We start from the raw sequence: 23780 nt of genomic DNA, 5'->3' as shown, positions 1-23780 counted from the left end.
AAAGTTTGGGATTTTAGACCTTAAAGATATATGGTTCCTTACCCTGACAGTAGTCTATGAGCCAGGAGAAACTGTAAACCAATTTTGCACTGTTGTCCCGATCTCTCCCATAGATTTTGGTTTAGCGGTGTCTGAAATGAGTAGAAGTTAGCAGTGGCTAACTGCTAAGTGTGTATGTGTCCAGACAGGGGGTAACCTGCGGCAGGACATGCTGGTGCTGCAGATCGTGCGTGTGATGGACAAGGTTTGGCTGCAGGAGGGACTGGACATGAGGATGGTTACCTATAGGTGTATCTCTACTGGGCGAGACCAGGGTCAGTAGTTTTAGACACATAGTTATATCAGACTACAGTCCGTGGTAACATATACATACTTGATATATCCCCATCTACAGGGCATTCGGAAAGTTTTCAGACCCCTTGTGACTTTTTCCACATTTTGGTACGTTACAGCCTTATTCTAAAATGGATTAAATCTGGGGGGTTTTATTAAATCTACACACAATACCACATAATGACAAAGCGAAAAAAAGGTTTTAAGAAATGTTTGCAAATGTATTTATTTTTTAACCTGAAATATCACATTTGCATACTGTAAGTGTTCAGACCCTTTACTCAGTGCTTTGTTGAAGCCCCTTTGTCAGCGATTACAGCCTTGGGTCTTCTTCGGTATGACGCTACAAGCTTGGCAGATTTTCTCCCGTTCTTCTCTGCAGATCCTCTCAAGCTCTGTCAGGTTGGACGGGGAGCGTCGCTGCACAGCTATTTTCAGATCTCTCCAGAGATGTTTGATCAGGTTCAAGTTCGGGCTCTGGCTGGGCCACTCAAGGACATTCAGAGACTTGTCCTGAAGCCACTCCTGCGTTGTCTTGGCTGTGTTCTAAGGGTCGTTGTACTGTTGGAAGGTGAACCTTCGCCCCAGTCTGAGATCCTGAGAACCCTGGAGCAGGGTTATCATCAAGGATCTCTCTGTACTTTGCTCCGTTCATCTTTCCCTCGATCCTGACTAGTCTCCCCGTCCCTGCTGCTGAAAAACATCCCCACAGCATGATGCTGCCACCACCATGCTTCACTGTCGGGATGGTGCCAGGTTTCCTACAAATGTGACACTTGGCATTCAAGCCAAAGAGTTCAATCTTGGTTTTATCAGACCAGATGCCAGTTGCCTTTTGGCAAACTCCAAGCGGGCTCTCATGTGCCTTTTACTGAGGAGTGGCTTCCATGTGGCCACTCTTCCATAAAGCCTCATTGGTGGGGTGCTGCAGACATGGTTGTCCTTCTGAAAGTTTCTCCCATCTCCACAGAGGAACTCTTTGTCAGAGTGACCATCGGGTTGTTGGTCACCTCCCTGACCAAGGCCCTTCTCCCCCGATTGCTCAGTTTAGCCGGATGGCCAGATCTAGGAAGGTGGTTCCAAACTTCTACCATTTTAAAACTTCTTAGGGATCGGCGTACCGTCAACGGGACAGTTGTCGATCATGCAGCGCCTTGTGTCACAATCGCAGATTTTAGAGAAACAACAAATGTAGGTACATATAAGTGTATTATATCGGCTGAAAGCTTAAATTCTTGTTAATATACCTGTACTGTCCAATTTACAGTAGCTATTACTGCGGAAAAAAATGCCATGCTATTGTTTGAGGAGAGCTCCTAAAAACAAAACACTTTTTTTCACCGCGATATGTTTGATAAATTCACCTCTGAAGGTAAAATGTTTTTCTTACATTGTGAAATCTTGCTCTGATTTATCATTCAAAGGGTCCCAGAGATAACATGAAGTGTCATTTTGTTAGATAAAATTATTTTTCATATCCTAAAAAGGTCCATATAGCACAATAGATTTTTGTATGTTCACTCGTTCAATTTGCAAAGAAAGGAATCTGTGAAAATGTAACCCTAAACGTTGTTTCAACCAATCATATCACGTTCGTATGTATTCCTCAGAGATCCTAGAATCTAACCAGACTTCCCTATATCATTAGGGGTGTAGTATATCCACTGTCTTCTTGGGGACCTTCAAATGCTGCAGAAATGTTTTGGAACCCTTCCTCAGATCTGTACCTCAACACAATCCTGTATCGGACCTCATGGCTTGGTTTTTGCTCTGACATGCACTGTCAACTGTGGGACCATATATAGACAGGTGTGTGCCTTTCCAAATCATGTCCAATCAATTGATTTTACCACAGACAGACTCCAATCAAATTGTAGAAACATCTTGAGGATGATCAATGGAAACAGGATGCACCTGAGCTCAATTTCGAATCTCATAGCAAAGTGTCTGAATACTTATTTAAATAATATATTTATGGTATTTACTTTAATACGTTTGCAAAAATTGATAAACTGTTTTTGCTTTGTCATTATTTTACCTTTATTTAACTAGGCAAGTCAGTTAAGAACAAATTCTTATTTTCAATAACGGACTAGGAACAGTGGGGTTAACTGCCTTGTTCAGGGGAACAGTGGGTTAACTGCCTTGTTCAGGGGAACAGTGGGTTAACTGCCTTGTTCAGGGGAACAGTGGGTTAACTGCCTTGTTCAGGGGAACAGTGGGTTAACTGCCTTGTTCAGGGGAACAGTGGGTTAACTGCCTTGTTCAGGGGCAGAACAACAGATTTTTACTTGGTCAGCTCGTGGTTTCGATCTAGCAACCTTTCGGATACTGGCCCAACACTCTAACCACTAGGCTACCTGCCGCATCAATGGGGTATTGTGTGTAGATTGATGAGGAAAACATGTACTTTCATCCATTTTAGAATAAGTGAAGGGGTCTGAATACTTTCCAAATGCACTGTCTGTGTGCCTCTGTATTCAAATGTGTGTTTGTGTGTGTGTGCATGCTTGCCCTTCCCTGTGTATGTGTCTCCTTGTGTGTGTGTGTGTGTGTGTGCGTGCGTGCGTGCGTGCGTGCGTGTGTGTGTGTGTGTGTGTGCGTGCGTGCGTGTGTGTGTGTAGGTCTGGTGGAGGTGGTGCCAGAGGCAGTGACCCTGGGTAAGATCCAGCAGGAGTGGGGTCTGGGTGGGGCGCTGAGAGAGGACACCCTGGAGAAGTGGTTCCACATGTGGAACAAGACTGAGGAGGATTATGAGGAGGTGAACATACATGTATAAACATGCATGAACTAGTGTCGTGTTAAGGAAGTGTATCTTGGGTAGCAGCTTGTGCCAAGCCTTTGACCTTGGGTTCTTGGTCACCTCCCTGACCAATACCCTTCTCCCCGATTGCTCACTTCTCCCCCGATTTCTCAGTTGTACTAGTCTAGTGTTAAGGAAGTGTATCTTGGGTAGCAGCTTGTTGTTGTTGTTGTCGTGATACAGACAGTTCTGCTACAGTAAGGGAAATAACCCTGCAGCAACAGGAAATGTGAATTATTATGTGGATTCATGGAATTTGTTTTTGTAGGGTTGATCTTTTTTTGTTCTTTTTTTTTTGTTACGACAAATAAAGTCTGACATTTGAACCTCCTACGGGAGTCGGTGTCCCTACATCGGGACGGTTGAGCTAACGTGCGCTAATGTGATTAGCATGACGTTGTAAGTAACAGCAAACTTTCCAGGACATAGACATGTCTTATATGGTCAAGAAAGTCTAACTGCACTGTCCAATTTACAGTAGCTATTACAGTGAAAAAATTACCATGCTATTGTTTGAGGAGACAACAACAAAACACTTATATCACGGCAACTGGATTAATACATTCACCTCTGAAGGTAAATAATGTACTTACAATCAGTCATCTTGCTCTGATTTGTCAGAGATAAAAATGTAGCATCGTTTTGTTTGATCAAATTAATTTTTAGAAGCCTTTTTAAATCTTGAATACACTACAAGGTTGCATTTTCTGCTGTGCAGGAAAGTTTTCATTAACAAAAGAGTGATCAAATTAAGATCCTACATCTGTAGACTATTCTCCTGTATCTCCCCATCCAGGCTGTGATGAATTTCCTCCACTCCTGTGCTGGCTGGTGTGTAGCGACCTTCATCCTGGGTATCTGTGACCGCCACAACGACAACATCATGTTGAAACACAGCGGTCACATGTTCCACATCGACTTCGGCAAGATTATGGGCAATGCACAGAAGTTCGCCAGCATCAAAAGGCAAGTCCCAGAAGACACTATAACCATGACTGAAGTCCCCACCGCTGAATGCCAAATCAACCCCTGTAGATCTGAAAGGAGTGGATATGTGTCAGCAGTGCGTAATGTCCTACCGGCTTCACCTTGCCTTCTGATAGGCTGGCTGGAATTTCCCCATATTTCTTAAACCTATCCAATCCCTTCAGATCTACTGGTGTGCATATGGAGGAGGGACTTTAGATCTTTACAGGAGTACTTAAATAGAGGAGGTGCATTATATTTAATCCCCTGTGTGAGGAGGTGCATTATATTTACTCCCCTGTGTGAGGAGGTGCATTATATTTACTCCCCTGTGTGAGGAGGTGCATTATATTTACTCCCCTGTGTGAGGAGGCCCAATCTATTTACTCCCCTGTGTGAGGAGGTCCATTATATTTACTCCCCTGTGTGAGGAGGTCCATTCTATTTACTCCCCTGTGTGAGGAGGTGCATTATATTTACTCCCCTGTGTGAGGAGGTGCATTATATTTACTCCCCTGTGTGAGGAGGTGCATTATATTTACTCCCCTGTGTGAGGAGGTGCATTATATTTACTCCCCTGTGTGAGGAGGTGCATTATATTTACTCCCCTGTGTGAGGAGGTGCATTATATTTACTCCCCTGTGTGAGGAGGTGCATTATATTTACTCCCCTGTGTGAGGAGGTGCATTATATTTACTCCCCTGTGTGAGGAGGTGCATTTTATTTACTCCCCTGTGTGAGGAGGTGCATTATATTTACTCCCCTGTGTGAGGAGGTGCATTATATTTACTCCCCTGTGTGAGGAGGTGCATTATATTTAATCCCCTGTGTGAGGAGGTGCATTATATTTACTCCCCTGTGTGAGGAGGTGCATTATATTTACTCCCCTGTGTGAGGAGGTGCATTATATTTACTCCCCTGTGTGAGGAGGTGCATTATATTTACTCCCCTGTGTGAGGTGCATTATATTTACTCCCCTGTGTGAGGAGGTGCATTCTATTTACTCCCCTGTGTGAGGAGGTGCATTATATTTACTCCCCTTTGTGAGGTGCATTATATTTACTCCCCTGTGTGAGGTGCATTATATTTACTCCCCTGTGTGAGGAGGTGCATTCTATTTACTCCCCTGTGTGAGGAGGTGCATTATATTTACTCCCCTGTGTGAGGTGCATTATATTTACTCCCCTGTGTGAGGAGGTGCATTCTATTTACTCCCCTGTGTGAGGAGGTGCATTATATTTACTCCCCTTTGTGAGAAGGCCCAATCTATTTAATCCCCTGTGTGAGGAGGTGCATTTTATTTACTCCCCTGTGTGAGGAGGTGCATTATATTTACTCCCCTGTGTGAGGAGGTGCATTATATTTACTCCCCTGTGTGAGGAGGTGCATTATATTTACTCCCCTGTGTGAGGAGGTGCATTATATTTACTCCCCTGTGTGTGGAGGTCCATTATATTTACTCCCCTTTGTGAGGAGGCCCAATCTATTTAATCCCCTGTGTGAGGAGGTGCATTATATTTACTCCCCTGTGTGAGGAGGTGCATTATATTTACTCCCCTGTGTGAGGAGGTGCATTATATTTACTCCCCTGTGTGAGGAGGTGCATTATATTTACTCCCCTGTGTGAGGAGGTGCATTCTATTTACTCCCCTGTGTGAGGAGGTGCATTCTATTTACTCCCCTGTGTGAGGAGGTGCATTATATTTACTCCCCTTTGTGAGAAGGCCCAATCTATTTAATCCCCTGTGTGAGGAGGTGCATTATATTTACTCCCCTGTGTGAGGAGGTGCATTATATTTACTCCCCTGTGTGAGGAGGTGCATTATATTTACTCCCCTGTGTGAGGAGGTGCATTATATTTACTCCCCTGTGTGAGGAGGTGCATTATATTTACTCGCCTGTGTGAGGAGGTGCATTATATTTACTCCCCTGTGTGAGGAGGTGCATTATATTTACTCCCCTGTGTGAGGAGGTGCATTATATTTACTCCCCTGTGTGAGGAGGTGCATTATATTTACTCCCCTGTGTGAGGAGGTGCATTATATTTACTCCCCTGTGTGAGGAGGTGCATTATATTTACTCCCCTGTGTGAGGAGGTGCATTATATTTACTCCCCTGTGTGAGGAGGTGCATTATATTTACTCCCCTGTGTGAGGAGGTGCATTATATTTACTCCCCTGTGTGAGGAGGTGCATTCTATCTACTCCCCTGTGTGAGGAGGTGCATTATATTTACTCCCCTGTGTGAGGAGGTGCATTATATTTACTCCCCTGTGTGAGGAGGTGCATTATATTTACTCCCCTGTGTGAGGTGCATTATATTTACTCCCCTGTGTGAGGAGGTGCATTATATTTACTCCCCTGTGTGAGGAGGTGCATTATATTTACTCCCCTGTGTGAGGAGGTGCATTATATTTACTCCCCTGTGTGAGGAGGTGCATTATATTTACTCCCCTGTGTGAGGAGGTGCATTATATTTACTCCCCTGTGTGAGGAGGTGCATTATATTTACTCCCCTGTGTGAGGAGGTGCATTTTATTTACTCCCCTGTGTGAGGAGGTGCATTATATTTACTCCCCTGTGTGAGGAGGTGCATTATATTTACTCCCCTGTGTGAGGAGGTGCATTATATTTACTCCCCTGTGTGAGGAGGTGCATTATATTTACTCCCCTGTGTGAGGTGCATTATATTTACTCCCCTGTGTGAGGAGGTGCATTCTATTTACTCCCCTGTGTGAGGAGGTGCATTATATTTACTCCCCTTTGTGAGGTGCATTATATTTACTCCCCTGTGTGAGGTGCATTATATTTACTCCCCTGTGTGAGGAGGTGCATTCTATTTACTCCCCTGTGTGAGGAGGTGCATTATATTTACTCCCCTGTGTGAGGTGCATTATATTTACTCCCCTGTGTGAGGAGGTGCATTATATTTACTCCCCTGTGTGAGGAGGTGCATTATATTTACTCCCCTTTGTGAGAAGGCCCAATCTATTTAATCCCCTGTGTGAGGAGGTGCATTTTATTTACTCCCCTGTGTGAGGAGGTGCATTATATTTACTCCCCTGTGTGAGGAGGTGCATTATATTTACTCCCCTGTGTGAGGAGGTGCATTCTATTTACTCCCCTGTGTGAGGAGGTGCATTATATTTACTCCCCTGTGTGTGGAGGTCCATTATATTTACTCCCCTTTGTGAGGAGGCCCAATCTATTTAATCCCCTGTGTGAGGAGGTGCATTATATTTACTCCCCTGTGTGAGGAGGTGCATTTTATTTACTCCCCTGTGTGAGGAGGCCCAATCTATTTAATCCCCTGTGTGAGGAGGTGCATTATATTTACTCCCCTGTGTGAGGAGGTGCATTATATTTACTCCCCTGTGTGAGGAGGTGCATTATATTTACTCCCCTGTGTGAGGAGGTGCATTATATTTACTCCCCTGTGTGAGGAGGTGCATTATATTTACTCCCCTGTGTGAGGAGGTGCATTATATTTACTCCCCTGTGTGAGGAGGTGCATTATATTTACTCCCCTGTGTGAGGAGGCCCAATCTATTTAATCCCCTGTGTGAGGAGGTGCATTATATTTACTCCCCTGTGTGAGGAGGTGCATTCTATTTACTCCCCTGTGTGAGGAGGTGCATTATATTTACTCCCCTTTGTGAGAAGGCCCAATCTATTTAATCCCCTGTGTGAGGAGGTGCATTCTATTTACTCCCCTGTGTGAGGAGGTGCATTATATTTACTCCCCTGTGTGAGGAGGTGCATTATATTTACTCCCCTGTGTGAGGAGGTGCATTATATTTACTCCCCTGTGTGAGGAGGTGCATTATATTTACTCCCCTGTGTGAGGAGGTGCATTATATTTACTCCCCTGTGTGAGGGGGTGCATTATATTTACTCCCCTGTGTGAGGAGGTGCATTATATTTACTCCCCTGTGTGAGGAGGTGCATTATATTTACTCCCCTGTGTGAGGAGGTGCATTATATTTACTCCCCTGTGTGAGGAGGTGCATTATATTTACTCCCCTGTGTGAGGAGGTGCATTATATTTACTCCCCTGTGTGAGGAGGTGCATTATATTTAATCCCCTGTGTGAGGAGGTGCATTATATTTACTCCCCTGTGTGAGGAGGTGCATTATATTTACTCCCCTGTGTGAGGAGGTCCAATCTATTTACTCCCCTGTGTGAGGAGGTCCAATCTATTTAATCCCCTGTGTGAGGAGGTGCATTATATTTACTCCCCTGTGTGAGGAGGTGCATTATATTTACTCCCCTGTGTGAGGAGGTGCATTATATTTACTCCCCTGTGTGAGGAGGTGCATTATATTTAATCCCCTGTGTGAGGAGGTGCATTATATTTACTCCCCTGTGTGAGGAGGTGCATTATATTTACTCCCCTGTGTGAGGAGGTGCATTATATTTAATCCCCTGTGTGAGGAGGTGCATTATATTTACTCCCCTGTGTGAGGAGGTCCAATCTATTTACTCCCCTGTGTGAGGAGGTGCATTATATTTACTCCCCTGTGTGAGGAGGTGCATTATATTTACTCCCCTGTGTGAGGAGGTGCATTATATTTACTCCCCTGTGTGAGGAGGCCCAATCTATTTACTCCCCTGTGTGAGGAGGTGCATTATATTTACTCCCCTGTGTGAGGAGGTCCAATCTATTTAATCCCCTGTGTAAGGAGGTGATTTATATTTACTCCCCTGTGTGAGGAGGGGAGTATATTATATATTTTTTTTAATATATTTTTTTAACATTAAATGCATTATGAAATAATGTCATTAAAATGATTGTAGAGCTTTTTAATGGAAATTCCAAAGACAAAAAAATAGTGAACTTTCAATTTCCAAAACATTAAAAATATTCCATTGTCTCCGTCAGGTCCACATTGGGTAGAAAAATAGGAAATGACTCTGAAATAATCAAATATTTCAGTTGTGTATATTACTTCGTTTTTATTATTTTTCTTTCTGTAAAAGTCATCTCTGATCAGACAGTAGCAGTCAGCCAGACCATCTAACGTTATGTCTTTCTGTACTGTCTGTCGTCATCACCTCATCTCTGATCAGACAGTAGCAGTCAGCCAGACCATCTAACGTTATGTCTTTCTGTACTGTCTGTCGTCATCACCTCATCTCTGATCAGACAGTAGCAGTCAGCCAGACCATCTAACGTTATGTCTTTCTGTACTGTCTGTCGTCATCACCTCATCTCTGATCAGACAGTAGCAGTCAGCCAGACCATCTAACGTTATGTCTTTCTGTACTGTCTGTCGTCATCACCTCATCTCTGATCAGACAGTAGCAGCCAGCCAGACCATCTAACGTTATGTCTCTCCGTATTGTACTGTCTGTCGTCATCACCTCATCTCTGATCAGACAGTAGCAGCCAGCCAGACCATCTAACGTTATGTCTTTCTGTACTGTCTGTCGTCATCACCTCATCTCTGATCAGACAGTAGCAGTCAGCCAGACCATCTAACGTTATGTCTTTCTGTACTGTCTGTCGTCATCACCTCATCTCTGATCAGACAGTAGCAGCCAGCCAGACCATCTAACGTTATGTCTCTCCGTATTGTACTGTCTGTCGTCATCACCTCATCTCTGATCAGACAGTAGCAGTCAGCCAGACCATCTAACGTTATGTCTTTCTGTACTGTCTGTCGTCATCACCTCATCTCTGATCAGACAGTAGCAGCCAGCCAGACCATCTAACATTATGTCTCTCCGTATTGTACTGTCTGTCGTCATCACCTCATCTCTGATCAGACAGCAGGAGCCAGCCAGACCATCTAATGTTATGTCTCTCCGTACTGTACTGTCTGTCGTCATCACCTCATCTCTGATCAGACAGTAGCAGTCAGCCAGACCATCTAACGTTATGTCTTTCTGTACTGTCTGTCGTCATCACCTCATCTCTGATCAGACAGTAGCAGCCAGCCAGACCATCTAACATTATGTCTCTCCGTATTGTACTGTCTGTCGTCATCACCTCATCTCTGATCAGACAGCAGGAGCCAGCCAGACCATCTAACGTTATGTCTCTCCGTACTGTGCTGTCTGTCGTCATCCTATTTAGCCAGCCTGCCTAAATATGCTGCAGAGCTGTCTGACAACACAATTGTACATTTCACGTGAACCATCTCTGTCTCTCTCGTCATCGTGTTGTGTACATTCCTCTCTCATGCGGTCTCTGTGTATCTAACCTAACGTAGTGGGAGTAAAAGTGTACCTGTCCAGAGATGTGTATATAATGAGGAGATGCTCACGTCTCCACCCTAACAATGGGAGTCGTTGTCCCAAAGCCGGGAAGGCAGGCAACAAGTTTAGGTCCAATAAGACAATAGAAATGCATTGGGATTATTTTGAACAAGATTCTGTCGAGAGTGAAACTTCTCGATTAGCCTCTTTATCTCTGACGTGTCCGAGACGGGGGGGGGGGGAACGGTGCAATGGATTATGGTCATCGTAGTGAATTAATGTTTCTGCTCTATGAACTATGTTGAATATTTGTTTAATGGAAACTACACCTCCCTTCATCCCAGCGTCCCACATAGATCTAGAGTTGATTTCTCTCGTGGATAATTTGATTTCTCTCTAGAGAAACGGCACGTTGGGCTCACAAAGAAATATGTAAATAAATGTAATTCAAGTAATTTAACCGATGTCTGTCAATTCGTTTTTTAATAATCCCCCAAAATGTAACTAAGAGTTGGTCAATCGCTCAGCACTGCCAACTAAGGTATCTACTGACACCCCTCTTCTCTGTGATGGTAGGGACCGGACTCCATTCATCTTCACCTCAGAGATGCAACACTTCATCACCGGCGGGGGTCAGAAACCCCAGAGGTTTCATCGCTTCGTAGAGCTCTGCTGTGAAGCCTACAACAGCATCCGACGACGCACCGCCCTGGTGCTCAGCCTACTGCAGCTGGTCAGTATACCTCTTAATAACACCTTGGTAACACCTTACGAAGCATTATGACAGGCTAATGACCACCCTGGGGCTCAGCCTACTGCAGCTGGTCAGTATACCTCTTAATAACACCTTGGTAACACCTTACGAAGCATTATGACAGGCTAATGACCACCCTGGGGCTCAGCCTACTGCAGCTGGTCAGTATACCTCTTAATAACACCTTGGTAACACCTTACGAAGCATTATGACAGGCTAATGACCACCCTGGTGCTCAGCCTACTGCAGCTGGTCAGTATACCTCTTAATAACACCTTGGTAACACCTTACGAAGCATTATGACAGGCTAATGACCACCCTGGGGCTCAGCCTACTGCAGCTGGTCAGTATACCTCTTAATAACACCTTGGTAACACCTTACGAAGCATTATGACAGGCTAATGACCACCCTGGTGCTCAGCCTACTGCAGCTGGTCAGTATACCTCTTAATAACACCTTGGTAACACCTTACGAAGCATTATGACAGGCTAATGACCACCCTGGGGCTCAGCCTACTGCAGCTGGTCAGTATACCTCTTAATAACACCTTGGTAACACCTGACGAAGCATTATGACAGGCTAATGACCACCCTGGTGCTCAGCCTACTGCAGCTGGTCAGTATACCTCTTAAGAACACCTTGGTAACACCTTACGAAGCATTGTGGCAGGCTAATGACCACCCTGGGGCTCAGCCTACTGCAGCTGGTCAGTATACCTCTTAATAACACCTTGGTAACACCTTACGAAGCATTATGACAGGCTAATGACCACCCTGGTGCTCAGCCTACTGCAGCTGGTCAGTATACCTCTTAATAACACCTTGGTAACACCTTACGAAGCATTATGACAGGCTAATGACCACCCTGGGGCTCAGCCTACTGCAGCTGGTCAGTATACCTCTTAATAACACCTTGGTAACACCTTACGAAGCATTATGACAGGCTAATGACCACCCTGGTGCTCAGCCTACTGCAGCTGGTCAGTATACCTCTTAATAACACCTTGGTAACACCTTACGAAGCATTATGACAGGCTAATGACCACCCTGGGGCTCAGCCTACTGCAGCTGGTCAGTATACCTCTTAATAACACCTTGGTAACACCTGACGAAGCATTATGACAGGCTAATGACCACCCTGGTGCTCAGCCTACTGCAGCTGGTCAGTATACCTCTTAAGAACACCTTGGTAACACCTTACGAAGCATTGTGGCAGGCTAATGACCACCCTGGGGCTCAGCCTACTGCAGCTGGTCAGTATACCTCTTAATAACACCTTGGTAACACCTTACGAAGCATTATGACAGGCTTATGACCATCCTGGTGCTCAGCCTACTGCAACTGGTCAGTATACCTCTTAATAACACCTTAGTAACACCTTACGAAGCATTATGACATGCTTATGACATCGTGGTGAAGGTGTGTTACATTGTAGATTGATGAAATGCGTGCCTGTGGGTGTAGATGCTGGGTGCAGGTATGCCGGAGCTGAATGACATACAGGACCTGCAGTATGTTCAGAACAACCTGAAACCTCAGGACTCTAGGATGGAGGCCACGTCCTACTTCACCAAGTAATATGACTCTGACACTGCCTCTCCTCTTTTCGTCTGGAAAACACACTCGTACTGTTACTAATATTACAACGGACTCCTCTCTCCGTCTCGCTCTCTCTCTGGCTTCTTTCCTTTTAATGTCTGTATATAAACCTAAAACTACAGGGGTTTTTTTGCCAGTCCATCCATCCAGCTACTGCTCCTCCCTGTTCATCGTATATGCATAGTCACTTTAACCATATCTACATGTACATACTACCTCAACCAGCCTGACTAACCGGTGTCTGTTTATAGCCTCTCTACTGTATATAACCTCTCTACTGTATATAGCCTCTCTACTGTATATAGCCTCTCTACTGTAAATAGCCTCTCTACTGTATATAGCCTCTCTACTGTATTTAGCCTCTCTACTGTATATAGCCTCTCTACTGTATATAGCCTCTCTACTGTATGTAGCCTCTCTACTGTATATAGCCTCTCTACTGTATATAGCCTCTCTACTGTTATTTTTCACTGTCTTTTTACTGTTGTTTTATTTCTTTACTTACCTATTGTTCACCTAATACCTTTTTTGCACTATTGGTTAGAGCCTGTAAGTAAGCATTTCACTGTTGTGTTCGGCGCACGTGACAAATAAACTTTGATTTGATTTGTACTTCCGTCTTGCAGGAAGATCAAGGAGAGCATGGGCAGTTTCCCGGTCAAGCTCAACTTTCTGATCCACACCATGGTCCAGTCCTCTGGGAAGAAGCTGGCGCCACCCAGCCCTTCTCAGAACACCTCCCCCAACACCAACATCCAGGAAGCTGTCATACAGAAGTACACCGTGAAGGGCAAGGATGTGGTGAGTGTCTCTGCCCCCCGTGAAGGACAAGGATGTGGTGAGTGTCTCTGCCCCCCGTGAAGGCCAAGGATGTGGTGAGTGTCTCTGCCCCCCGTGAAGGACAAGGATGTGGTGAGTGTCTCTGCCCCCCGTGAAGGACAAGGATGTGGTGAGTGTCTCTGCCCCCCCTGAAGGCCAAGGATCTGGTGAGTGCCTCTGCCTCCCGTGAAGGACAAGGATGTGGTGAGTGTCTCTGCCCCCCGTGAAGGCCAAGGATCTGGTGAGTGTCTCTGCCCCCCCGTGAAGGACAAGGATCTGGTGAGTGCCTCTGCCCCCCCGTGAAGGCCAAGGATGTGGTGAGTGTCTCTGCCCCCCGTGAAGGACAAGGATCTGGTGAGTGCCTCTGCCCCCCCGTGAAGGCCAAGGATGTGGTGAGTGTCTCTGCCCCCCGTGAAGGACAAGGATGTGGTGAGTGTCTCTGCCCCCCCGTGAAGGACAAGGATCTGGTGAGTGCCTCTGCCCCCCCGTGAAGGCCAAGGATGTGGTGAGTGTCTCTGCCCCCCGTGAAGGACAAGGATCTGGTGAGTGTCTCTGCCCCCCCGTGAAGGCCAAGGATCTGGTGAGTGCCTCTGCCTCCCGTGAAGGACAAGGATGTGGTGAGTGTCTCTGCCCCCGTGAAGGACAAGGATGTGGTGAGTGCCTCTGCCCCCCGTGAAGGACAAGGATGTGGTGAGTGTCTCTGCCCCCGTGAAGGACAAGGATGTGGTGAGTGTCTCTGCCCCCCCCCCCCCCCCCCCCCCCCCCTGAGCAATGTGGTGGAATTGATAGCTCCATCTTGTCCTCTGATAGGCCAGGTAAAAATAGTTGCCGTATCGTTTAAGGCGTCTGCGTTCTTCCCAGCCGAAACCGTTTCAGAACAGCTGGTGTATTTTATATGATGGTGACGTTTTAGTTTGTTTTGGACCACATATTTAGTCAAGGTAAACCACTTATTTAGTCAAGGTAAACCACATATTTAGTCAAGGCAAACCACATATTTAGTCAAGGTAAACCACATATTTAGTCAAGGTAAACCACATATTTAGTCAAGGTAAACCACATATTTAGTCAAGGCAAACCACATATTTAGTCAAGGTAAACCACATATTTAGTCAAGGTAAACCACATATTTAGTCAAGGCAAACCACATATTTAGTCAAGTCAAACCACATATTTAGTCAAGGCAAACCACATATTTAGTCAAGGCAAACCACATATTTAGTCAAGGCAAACCACATATTTAGTCAAGGCAAACCACATATTTAGTCAAGGTAAACCACATATTTAGTCAATGCAAACCCGAAGTCTACGCCCCTTCGTCAGTGATTGGTCAACATTAGGGATTCTTCAATAAAGTCTTTGTTGTCATTCGACGAGAGACAACAACTCGTTGTCATGCACATGTTTTCATTGAGAAATACTGCGCCAAAAAACTTAGTTAGGTGTAAAATTTCTTGAGTTGAGTTATCTTAGATTGATTCTGACTTTTTTATGGAACTGAACACTGGCTACGGTGTCTCAAAATGGACAAACAAGACGATTGCTGACTCCTTTACACCTATCAGATACACAGCATTTCCCTCATTGGGCCTAACTGCTATGGCCATTTTAAGCTGTCAATTTAAAACGTGACTTTATAAACTCTTAGGCCTATGCCATGTGCTAAACTCTCAACTAGATGATGAAATGCCATAGAAACAGCAAGTTTACACATATTAGTATTGAGAGAAATGGCAGACTGCTGACTGTGAGTGTGACTACATCTAGCTATCTGTTATAAAGACAGACGGGATATACTAGCCAGTCTCTTTCCAGAGACACCTTCTCCCACTCTCCACCCTCTCCCACGCTCTCACACTCTCTACCCTCTCCCACTCTCTACCTCTCCACCCTCTCCCACTCTCTACCTCTCCCACTCTCTACCCTTTCCCCCTCTCCCACTCTCCACCCTCTCCCACTCTCCTCCTCTCCCACTCTCCACCCTTTCCCACTCTCCACCCTCTCCCACTCTCCTCCTCTCCCACTCTCACCCTCTCAACCCTCTCCACCTCTCGCCCTCTTCCCCTCTCCACCTCCATCCTCTCCTTCTCTACCCTCTCCACTCTCTCTACCTCTCCCCTTCTCCACCTCTCCCACTCTCCACATCTCCCTCTCCCCCTCTCTACCTCTCCCCTTCTCCACCCTCTTGCATTCTCCACCTCTACCTCTCCCTTTCTCCACTCTCTCCCTCTCTACCTCTCCACCCTCTCCCCCTCTCTGTCTGGTGGGTAGGCAATGGGTTGTCTGTCTGGTGGGTAGGCAATGGGTTGTCTGTCTGGTGGGTAGGAGATGGGTTGTCTGTCTGGTGGGTAGGAGATGTGTTGTCTGTCCGGTGGGTAGGAGATGGGTTGTCTGTCTTGTGGGTAGGCAATGGGTTGTCTGTCCAGTGGGTAGGCGATGGGTTGTCTGTCTGGTGGGTAGGAAATGTGTTGTCTGTCTGGTGGGTAGGAGATGGGTTGTCTGTCTGGTGGGTAGGAGATGGGTTGTCTGTCTGGTGGGTAGGAGATGGGTTGTCTGTCTGGTGGGTAGGAGATGGGTTGTCTGTCTGGTGGGTAGGAGATGTGTTGTCTGTCTGGTGGGTAGGCAATGGGTTGTCTGTCCAGTGGGTAGGAGATGGGTTTTTGGTCTGGTGGGTAGAAGATCGGTTGTCCGTCTACGTGGAACCCAAAAGGGTTCGACCTGAAACCAAAACAAATTATTCCTGGAACCATAAAGGGTGCTAATATCAGGACAGCCCAATAACCTTTTTTTCTAAAAGTGTAGTATGTTCATGCAGTGACTCCTAAAATCCCTTTTACAAGTGTTATTACGAGGGAGATACTGTGATAATGATATGTGATAAATGTGCGATTTTTACTAAGATAATTACTTCTGTCAATGTCAAAGTGCTCCTGGGGCAGTTTAAAAAGTGTGTACTTCATTGTGTCTCCGGGAAGACTTTTGACGACGTGTAATTTCAGACGTACGAGTTGAGGGTGACCATTGAAGACGGCTATCTGATCAGCGAGAAGACGTTCGGTCAGTTTGAGCTGATCCACAAAGAGCTGAAGAAGCACTTCATAGAGTCTACGCTTCCACAGTGAGTCTGAGCTACTATACTGTTGAATGACACCGTCTACTCACTCCTTGACACACATAGGTTTGTCCCATTTCATGTGAATTACATTCATTCAAATGTAATTCCTATTTTATTCATGCTCTTTTCATTATTGGGTTAGATTCCCCAAATGGTTCAAGATGTCGTTCACTCCAGGCAGGAAAATGTCCCTGCTGAATAAGTATCTGAAGGAACTGTTCGAAGGACCTTGTAAAGGCGTAAGTTCTAGTCCTCCTTCTCCTCTTCTTCCTCCTCTCCTTCTTCCTCCTCTTCTAATTCGTCTTCTTATTCTAGTCACGGAAAAGGCTGTCATGGTTTGATCTCCACAGTTTGAATCCCATGAACTGAACCCATGGTCTAAAGCATATTTAATTGTGCCGTCTACAGAATGAGTATGTGTGCTGTCTGTTTCTGGATGGACCCAAGACCAGGACTCCCAACTCTGTGAAATCAGACAGAGGTAATGTCCTGTTTCTTTAAGCACCACTCCTTTACGAGCGGCAGCTAGTCTAGCATTGAGACAGTGACCAAAAGGTTGCTGGTTCGAATCCCCGAGCCGACTAATTGAAAGATCTGCCGATGTGCCCTTGAGCAAGGCACGCAAACCCTAATTGCTCCTATAAGTCGCTCTAGAGAAGAGCGTATGCTAAATGATTCAAATATAAAATGTTACGCTTCTTTATGTTTTAAATCTACCAATTGATGACCTAAAATGATAGGGTGACATCATTTTGCAAGGGTTTTGGGTGGGGGGGCTGTGTGTTCAATGAGGAAGTTTCTGGGCAGTATTTCTGTCCATTTAGGCAGGGGAACCTTTTTGTCTCAAGAGCACCCCCTAGAGGAAAATGTTACGCGTCGTGTCTTAACTGTTGTGTTGCAGACGGTGGACCCCAGATTCAACTCTACATTTCCTACAACGACCACAAGCTCTCTGTCCTGGTCAAACACCTCAAGAACATTGTGAGTCGTGTTCTTTACTTCTTCTTCCTCTTCATCTTCTTCTTTATCTTCCTCTTCATCTTCCTCTTCATCTTCCTCTTCATCTTCTTCTTTATCTTCATCTTCCTCTTCATCTTCTTCTTTATCTTCTTCTTCATCTTCTTCATCGTCATCTTCTTCTTCATCTTCTTCTTTATCTTCTTCTTTATCTTCTTCTTTATCTTCTTCATTATCTTCTTCATCTTCTTCTTTATCTTCTTCTTCATCTTCTTCATCTTCATCTTCTTCTTCATCTTCTTCTCCTTCTTTATCTTCTCCTTCTTTATCTTCCTCTTCAACTTCTTCTCCTTCTCCTTCTTTATCTTCTTCTTCATCTTCTTCTTTATCTTCTTCTCCTTCTTTATCTTCTTCTCCTTCTCCTTCTTTATCTTCCTCTTCAACTTCTTCTCCTTCTCCTTCTTTATCTTCTTCTTCATCTTCTTCTTTATCTTCTTCTCCTTCTTTATCTTCTTCTTCATCTTCTTCTTTATCTTCCTCTTCATCTTCTTCTTTATATTCTTCTTCATCTTCTTCTCCTTCTCCTTCTTTATCTTCTTCTCCTTCTCCTTCTTTATCTTCTTCTTCTCCTCCTTCTTTATCTTCTTCTTCTTCTCCTCCTCCTTTATCTTCTTCTTCTTCTTCTCCTTCTTTATCTTCTTCTTCTTCTCCTTCGTTATCTTCTTCTTCTCCTTCGTTATCTTCTTCATCTTCTTCCTCTTCACCACTAACTGTTGTACTTGTCTCTCTGCTCCAATACATCAGAAGTTGGCCAATGGTTCGTGTCCAGATGCCTATGTGGTCACCAGGCTGAAGCCAGACCCCCTCAAAAGATCCAAGAAGAAGACCAAGGTGGTCCGTAACAACCACAACCCTACCTTCAATGAACTGGTACATTGTTATTTATTTTACCTTTCTTTAACTAGGCAAATCAGTTAAGAACAAATTCTTATTTTACAATGATGGCCTACCCCGGCCAAACCCGGACGATGCTGGACCAATTGTGCACCGCCCTATGGGACTCCCGATCACGGCCGGGGTTGTGATACAGCCCGGGATCGAACCAGGGTCTGTAGGGTCTTGGACCGCAGTGCCGCACATAAAGTTAGGTTTCCTTGTTGAGAAACTCAAAATGTATGTATGCCCGTAAGAAAAGGGAAGAAGGAATATTCAACTGTCACTTTAGCAGTGTGAGCAGCACGTTATCTAAAGTTATGCCTCAACATGGCTTCAATTATGAAACAGTCAAACATAATTAGTCTGATGTTTTCAATAGCTAGAATTGCAGCCTCTGTTTTGAGTTATTTATGACAATAGGCCTGCTGTGGACTGTTCTCATTAAGCAATACAAGGCTTGTAGACTGGAGAGCCATGGGGCAGAGTATATGGGGTTCATCACATCAATCATGTAGACACTGTGGGAGTGTAGACACTGTGGGAGTGTAGACACTGGGAGTGTAGACACTGTGGGAGTGTAGACACTGGGAGTGTAGACACTGTGGGAGTGTAGACACTGTGGGAGTGTCGACACTGTGGGAGTGTAGACACTGGGAGTGTAGACACTGTGGGAGTGTCAACACTGTGGGAGTGTAGACACTGTGGGAGTGTCGACACTGTGGGAGTGTAGACACTGTGGGAGTGTAGACACTGGGAGTGTCGACACTGTGGGAGTGTCGACACTGTGGGAGTGTAGACACTGGGAGTGTAGACACTGTGGGAGTGTAGACACTGGGAGTGTAGACACTGTGGGAGTGTCGACACTGTGGGAGTGTCGACACTGTGGGAGTGTAGACACTGGGAGTGTAGACACTGTGGGAGTGTCGACACTGTGGGAGTGTAGACACTATGGGAGTGTCGACACTGTGGGAGTGTAGACACTGTGGGAGTGTCGACACTGTGGGAGTGTAGACACTGTGGGAGTGTAGACACTGGGAGTGTCGACACTGTGGGAGTGTCGACACTGTGGGAGTGTAGACACTGGGAGTGTAGACACTGTGGGAGTGTAGACACTGGGAGTGTAGACACTGTGGGAGTGTCGACACTGTGGGAGTGTCGACACTGTGGGAGTGTAGACACTGGGAGTGTAGACACTGTGGGAGTGTCGACACTGTGGGAGTGTAGACACTATGGGAGTGTCGACACTGTGGGAGTGTAGACACTGTGGGAGTGTCGACACTGTGGGAGTGTAGACACTGTGGGAGTGTAGACACTGTGGGAGTGTCGACACTGTGAGTGTAGACACTGTGGGAGTGTAGACACTGCGAGTGTAGACACTGGGAGTGTAGACACTGTGGGAGTGTAGACACTGTGAGAGTGTAGACACTGGGAGTGTAGACACTGTGGGAGTGTAGACACTGTGGGAGTGTAGACACTGTGGTGCAGATGAAAGTAAGTAGTTTGTGGTTAGTATGGCCAGACATTATCTGTGCTACATTTCTAAAAGCAAAAAGACACATTCAGAATATTTAAAAGTAAAAAATGAATAACAAAGTATTGTTCTTCTCCGTCTGTCTGTAGATAGAGTACCGTGACATGTCGTCTGTTCAAGACCGCGAGTTAGAGGTGACAGTGAAGAGCAGGAAGGTCTTTGTGGCCTCAGCCAACGTCAGACTGGAACAGAACAACATGGACAGAGAGGAGTGGTTCCTACTGGACAATCGGGTGCCCAGTGCCTTTTTATTAGGGCGCATCGCGGCATAACTTTTTACAACGTTGCACAGTGGTTCCTTCTGGGAAATCTGATGCCTAGTGCGGAAACCCGAAGATGAGCGTTTCTTATTGGACAAAATCCAAGTAGCACTGTCCCTCCCTGTTTCACTCAGTTTCAAAATGTTTTCTCCCTACTGAACACCATTCTGGAGAGGTGATGTGATGCCAGCCTACCACCACTAGATGGCAGTGTTGTACAGGAACCTCCATGGAGCGTGGAGGATTTTTTATCCTTAGAACTTGTCTGTTCTATTGGCACTGATCTGGGATCTTTTTAACAATCCTCATCTAATCCAGAACTCTACCATGAGGGAAGGGAAGTAAAAACTCAGCATCTAAGGAGATTTCTACAACGGGTTGGTCAAAACAAGCACTGTGATTGGTTGAGACGTCTTCTAAGCCATACTAAGAAACCTGTTTAGCACAGGCACATCTACGATGCAAAAATGGGCGTCTTGGTTTTCTGTTTAATCTGAGAGACCTTTCAGCATCCATTTCCGTTGAGGAATGAAATAGTAGCCTACGAATACATTTATCAAAGTTATGTTTTTAATTGAATTGGTAACCCGTTGTAGAAAAGCAATTGCACACTCGAGGTTGTGCAAAACAACTTGTTTTAGCATGCCTTCTCATGTGCAACTACTTTACTGCGTCCTGCTCCTTTATATAGACGAGTCAACATCCTGCTCCTTTAAATAGACGAGTCAACACCCTGCTCCTTTATATAGACGAGTCAACATCCTGCTCCTTCATATAGACGAGTCAACACCCTGCTCCTTCATATAGACGAGTCAACACCCTGCTCCTTCATATAGACGAGTCAACACCCTGCTCCTTCATATAGACGAGTCAACATCCTGCTCCTTCATATAGACGAGTCAACACCCTGCTCCTTTATATAGACGAGTCAACATCCTGCTCCTTCATATAGACGAGTCAACACCCTGCTCCTTTATATAGACGAGTCAACATCCTGCTCCTTCATATAGACGAGTCAACACCCTGCTCCTTCATATAGACGAGTCAACATCCTGCTCCTTCATATAGACGAGTCAACATCCTGCTCCTTCATATAGACGAGTCAACACCCTGCTCCTTCATATAGACGAGTCAACACCCTGCTCCTTCATATAGATGAGTCAACATCCTGCTCCTTCATATAGACGAGTCAACACCCTGCTCCTTCATATAGATGAGTCAACATCCGGCTCCTTTATATAGATGAGTCAACACCCTGCTCCTTTATATAGACGAGTCAACATCCTGCTCCTTTATATAGATGAGTCAACATCCTGCTCCTTTATATAGACGAGTCAACATCCTGCTCCTTCATATAGATGAGTCAACATCCTGCTCCTTCATATATACGAGCCAACATCCTGCTCCTTCATATAGACGAGTCAACATCCTGCTCCTTCATATAGACGAGTCAACATCCTGCTCCTTCATATATACGAGCCAACATCCTGCTCCTTCATATAGACGAGTCAACACCCTGCTCCTTCATATAGATGAGTCAACATCCTGCTCCTTCATATATACGAGCCAACATCCTGCTCCTTCATATAGACGAGTCAACACCCTGCTCCTTCATATAGATGAGTCAACATCCTGCTCCTTCATATATACGAGCCAACATCCTGCTCCTTCATATAGACGAGTCAACACCCTGCTCCTTCATATAGACGAGTCAACATCCTGCTCCTTCATATAGACGAGTCAACATCCTGCTCCTTTATATAGACAAGTCAACATCCTGCTCCTTCATATAGACGAGTCAACATCCTGCTCCTTCATATATACGAGCCAACACCCTGCTCCTTCATATAGACGAGTCAACACCCTGCTCCTTCATATAGACGAGTCAACATCCTGCTCCTTTATATAGACGAGTCAACACCCTGCTCCTTCATATAGACGAGTCAACATCCTGCTCCTTTATATAGACGAGTCAACATCCTGCTCCTTCATATAGACGAGTCAACACCCTAAACACGCTACTAGTGGTTCTGGGAGGGTGTTTGGATTCGAAGAATTAAATGTTACAAGGGACTAAGGCTAGCAGGGAGACTCTAGTCTGATTCTGGACACTAGATTTAGAATCTATTCTCTACACTGCATCTTCCTTGTATTTTTCTATCTCAATGTGAACAAAATGAAGGAAATGTATGTTTTGAAAATGTGTAATTAATTGTATCCATTATTTAACTCATAATTGACTATTTGTTATGTGTGTAGATCATTTGTTGTAAAATGTCATATTGTTTATACTGTGACTCCTATCTCATGTCTTAATGGCCTGATTGTGTTAGTACAGTGATAGATGAGAGCGTGTGGCTGGCTCCCTCCCTCCCAGCTCAGTCCTAGTCCCATCCCCAGCCCTAGTCTTAGTCCCATCCCCAGCTCAGCCCTAGTCCCATCCCCAGCTCAGCCCTAGTCCCATCCCCAGCTCAGTCCTAGTCCCATCCCCAGCCCTAGTCCCATCCCCAGCTCAGTTCTAGTCCCATCCCCAGCTCAGTCCTAGTCCCATCCCCAACCCTAGTCCCATCCCCAGCTCAGTCCTAGTCCCATCCCCAGCTCAGCCCTAGTCCCAGCCCCAACCCTAGTCCCATCCCCAGCTCAGCCCTAGTCCCATCCCCAGCTCAGTCCTAGTCCCATCCCCAGCCCTAGTCCCAGCCCTAGTCCCATCCCCAGCTCAGTCCCTATTAATGTCATTAGTCTGAGTCATACGTAGGAATGTATTGATTAGATGCAGAGATGGGATGCAGGAATCCATTGAAGAGATTTACCAGGTGGAACAAAGTCATGTAATCAATCACCATTCTCCCAGGAGGCTACGGACCTGGGCAACCTGCTCTGCACGACATTCATAAGGGCTGAGCCCCAAATGGGACCATATTCCCTATATAATGCACTACGTTTGACCAGGGCCACATGGGCCATTAGGGACACATAGAGGGAGTTATTGAGGGTAGGGATGAGAATAGACTACATTGTATACTGTTTTGGTTTCAATAATATAAACCTCTTTATGAAATGTTTTTTATATCACCCAGTGCACAGGGCCTTTCTCAAGGGTTTGGTCTTTTTCACTTTTAAACCATGGCAGCTGCTGCTAGCCCTTTCGAATGCCTTGTTTTATGTGTTATTCTTATCTTAACTCTGAGACAGTCACATTGGTCTTAAGACAATCCCTTCAGTCCCGGGGTGATTCTATTGTTAGAACTGTAGCACATTGGTTCCTTGTAAAGTATTGTAAGTCATGAAAGTTTTGAATGTTTTTGTTACATGGTTTTCCATCATTGTAAGCGGTTGATTGTCATGTCTGTAATAGAGTATTCTACTTTATTCTCCATCCAGCCTTCCCTCCCTCCCATCCAGCCTTCCCTCCCTCCCAGCCTTAGTCAGTCCCTGTCCCATCCCCAGCCTTAGTCAGTCCCATCCCCAGCCTTAATCAGTCCCTGTCCCATCCCCAGCCTTAGTCA

The 23780-nt window shown here is 45.4% G+C and overlaps 1 protein-coding gene across 2 annotated transcripts in view; it reads left to right on the top strand.

Moving 5' to 3' along the window:
- pik3c2g (phosphatidylinositol-4-phosphate 3-kinase catalytic subunit type 2 gamma) overlaps positions 1-22562 on the top strand; it is a 50879-nt gene extending 28317 nt beyond the window's left edge. Inside the window, exons 23-34 of one of the 2 annotated variants that reach the window (XM_036960120.2) lie at positions 185-314; positions 2958-3094; positions 3933-4102; positions 10880-11036; positions 12522-12631; positions 13283-13457; positions 16475-16593; positions 16733-16829; positions 16999-17071; positions 17492-17571; positions 18352-18477; positions 20104-22562. In XM_036960120.2, the coding sequence (XP_036816015.2) occupies positions 185-314; positions 2958-3094; positions 3933-4102; positions 10880-11036; positions 12522-12631; positions 13283-13457; positions 16475-16593; positions 16733-16829; positions 16999-17071; positions 17492-17571; positions 18352-18477; positions 20104-20286 (1557 nt within the window). In that variant the 3' untranslated portion in view covers positions 20287-22562. The remainder of the gene's footprint in view (positions 1-184; positions 315-2957; positions 3095-3932; positions 4103-10879; positions 11037-12521; positions 12632-13282; positions 13458-16474; positions 16594-16732; positions 16830-16998; positions 17072-17491; positions 17572-18351; positions 18478-20103) is intronic. The other variant, XR_016490077.1, reaches the window with a different exon arrangement.
- Positions 22563-23780: the final 1218 nt, after the last annotated feature.

Source organism: Oncorhynchus mykiss, chromosome 2, assembly GCF_057628025.1.
Source record: "Oncorhynchus mykiss isolate SJ-2025 chromosome 2, ASM5762802v1, whole genome shotgun sequence".
Classification (NCBI taxonomy): Eukaryota; Metazoa; Chordata; class Actinopteri; order Salmoniformes; family Salmonidae; genus Oncorhynchus; species Oncorhynchus mykiss.
Note: the sequence above shows the minus strand (reverse complement) of the source record. Positions and strands in the feature narration are given on the sequence as shown.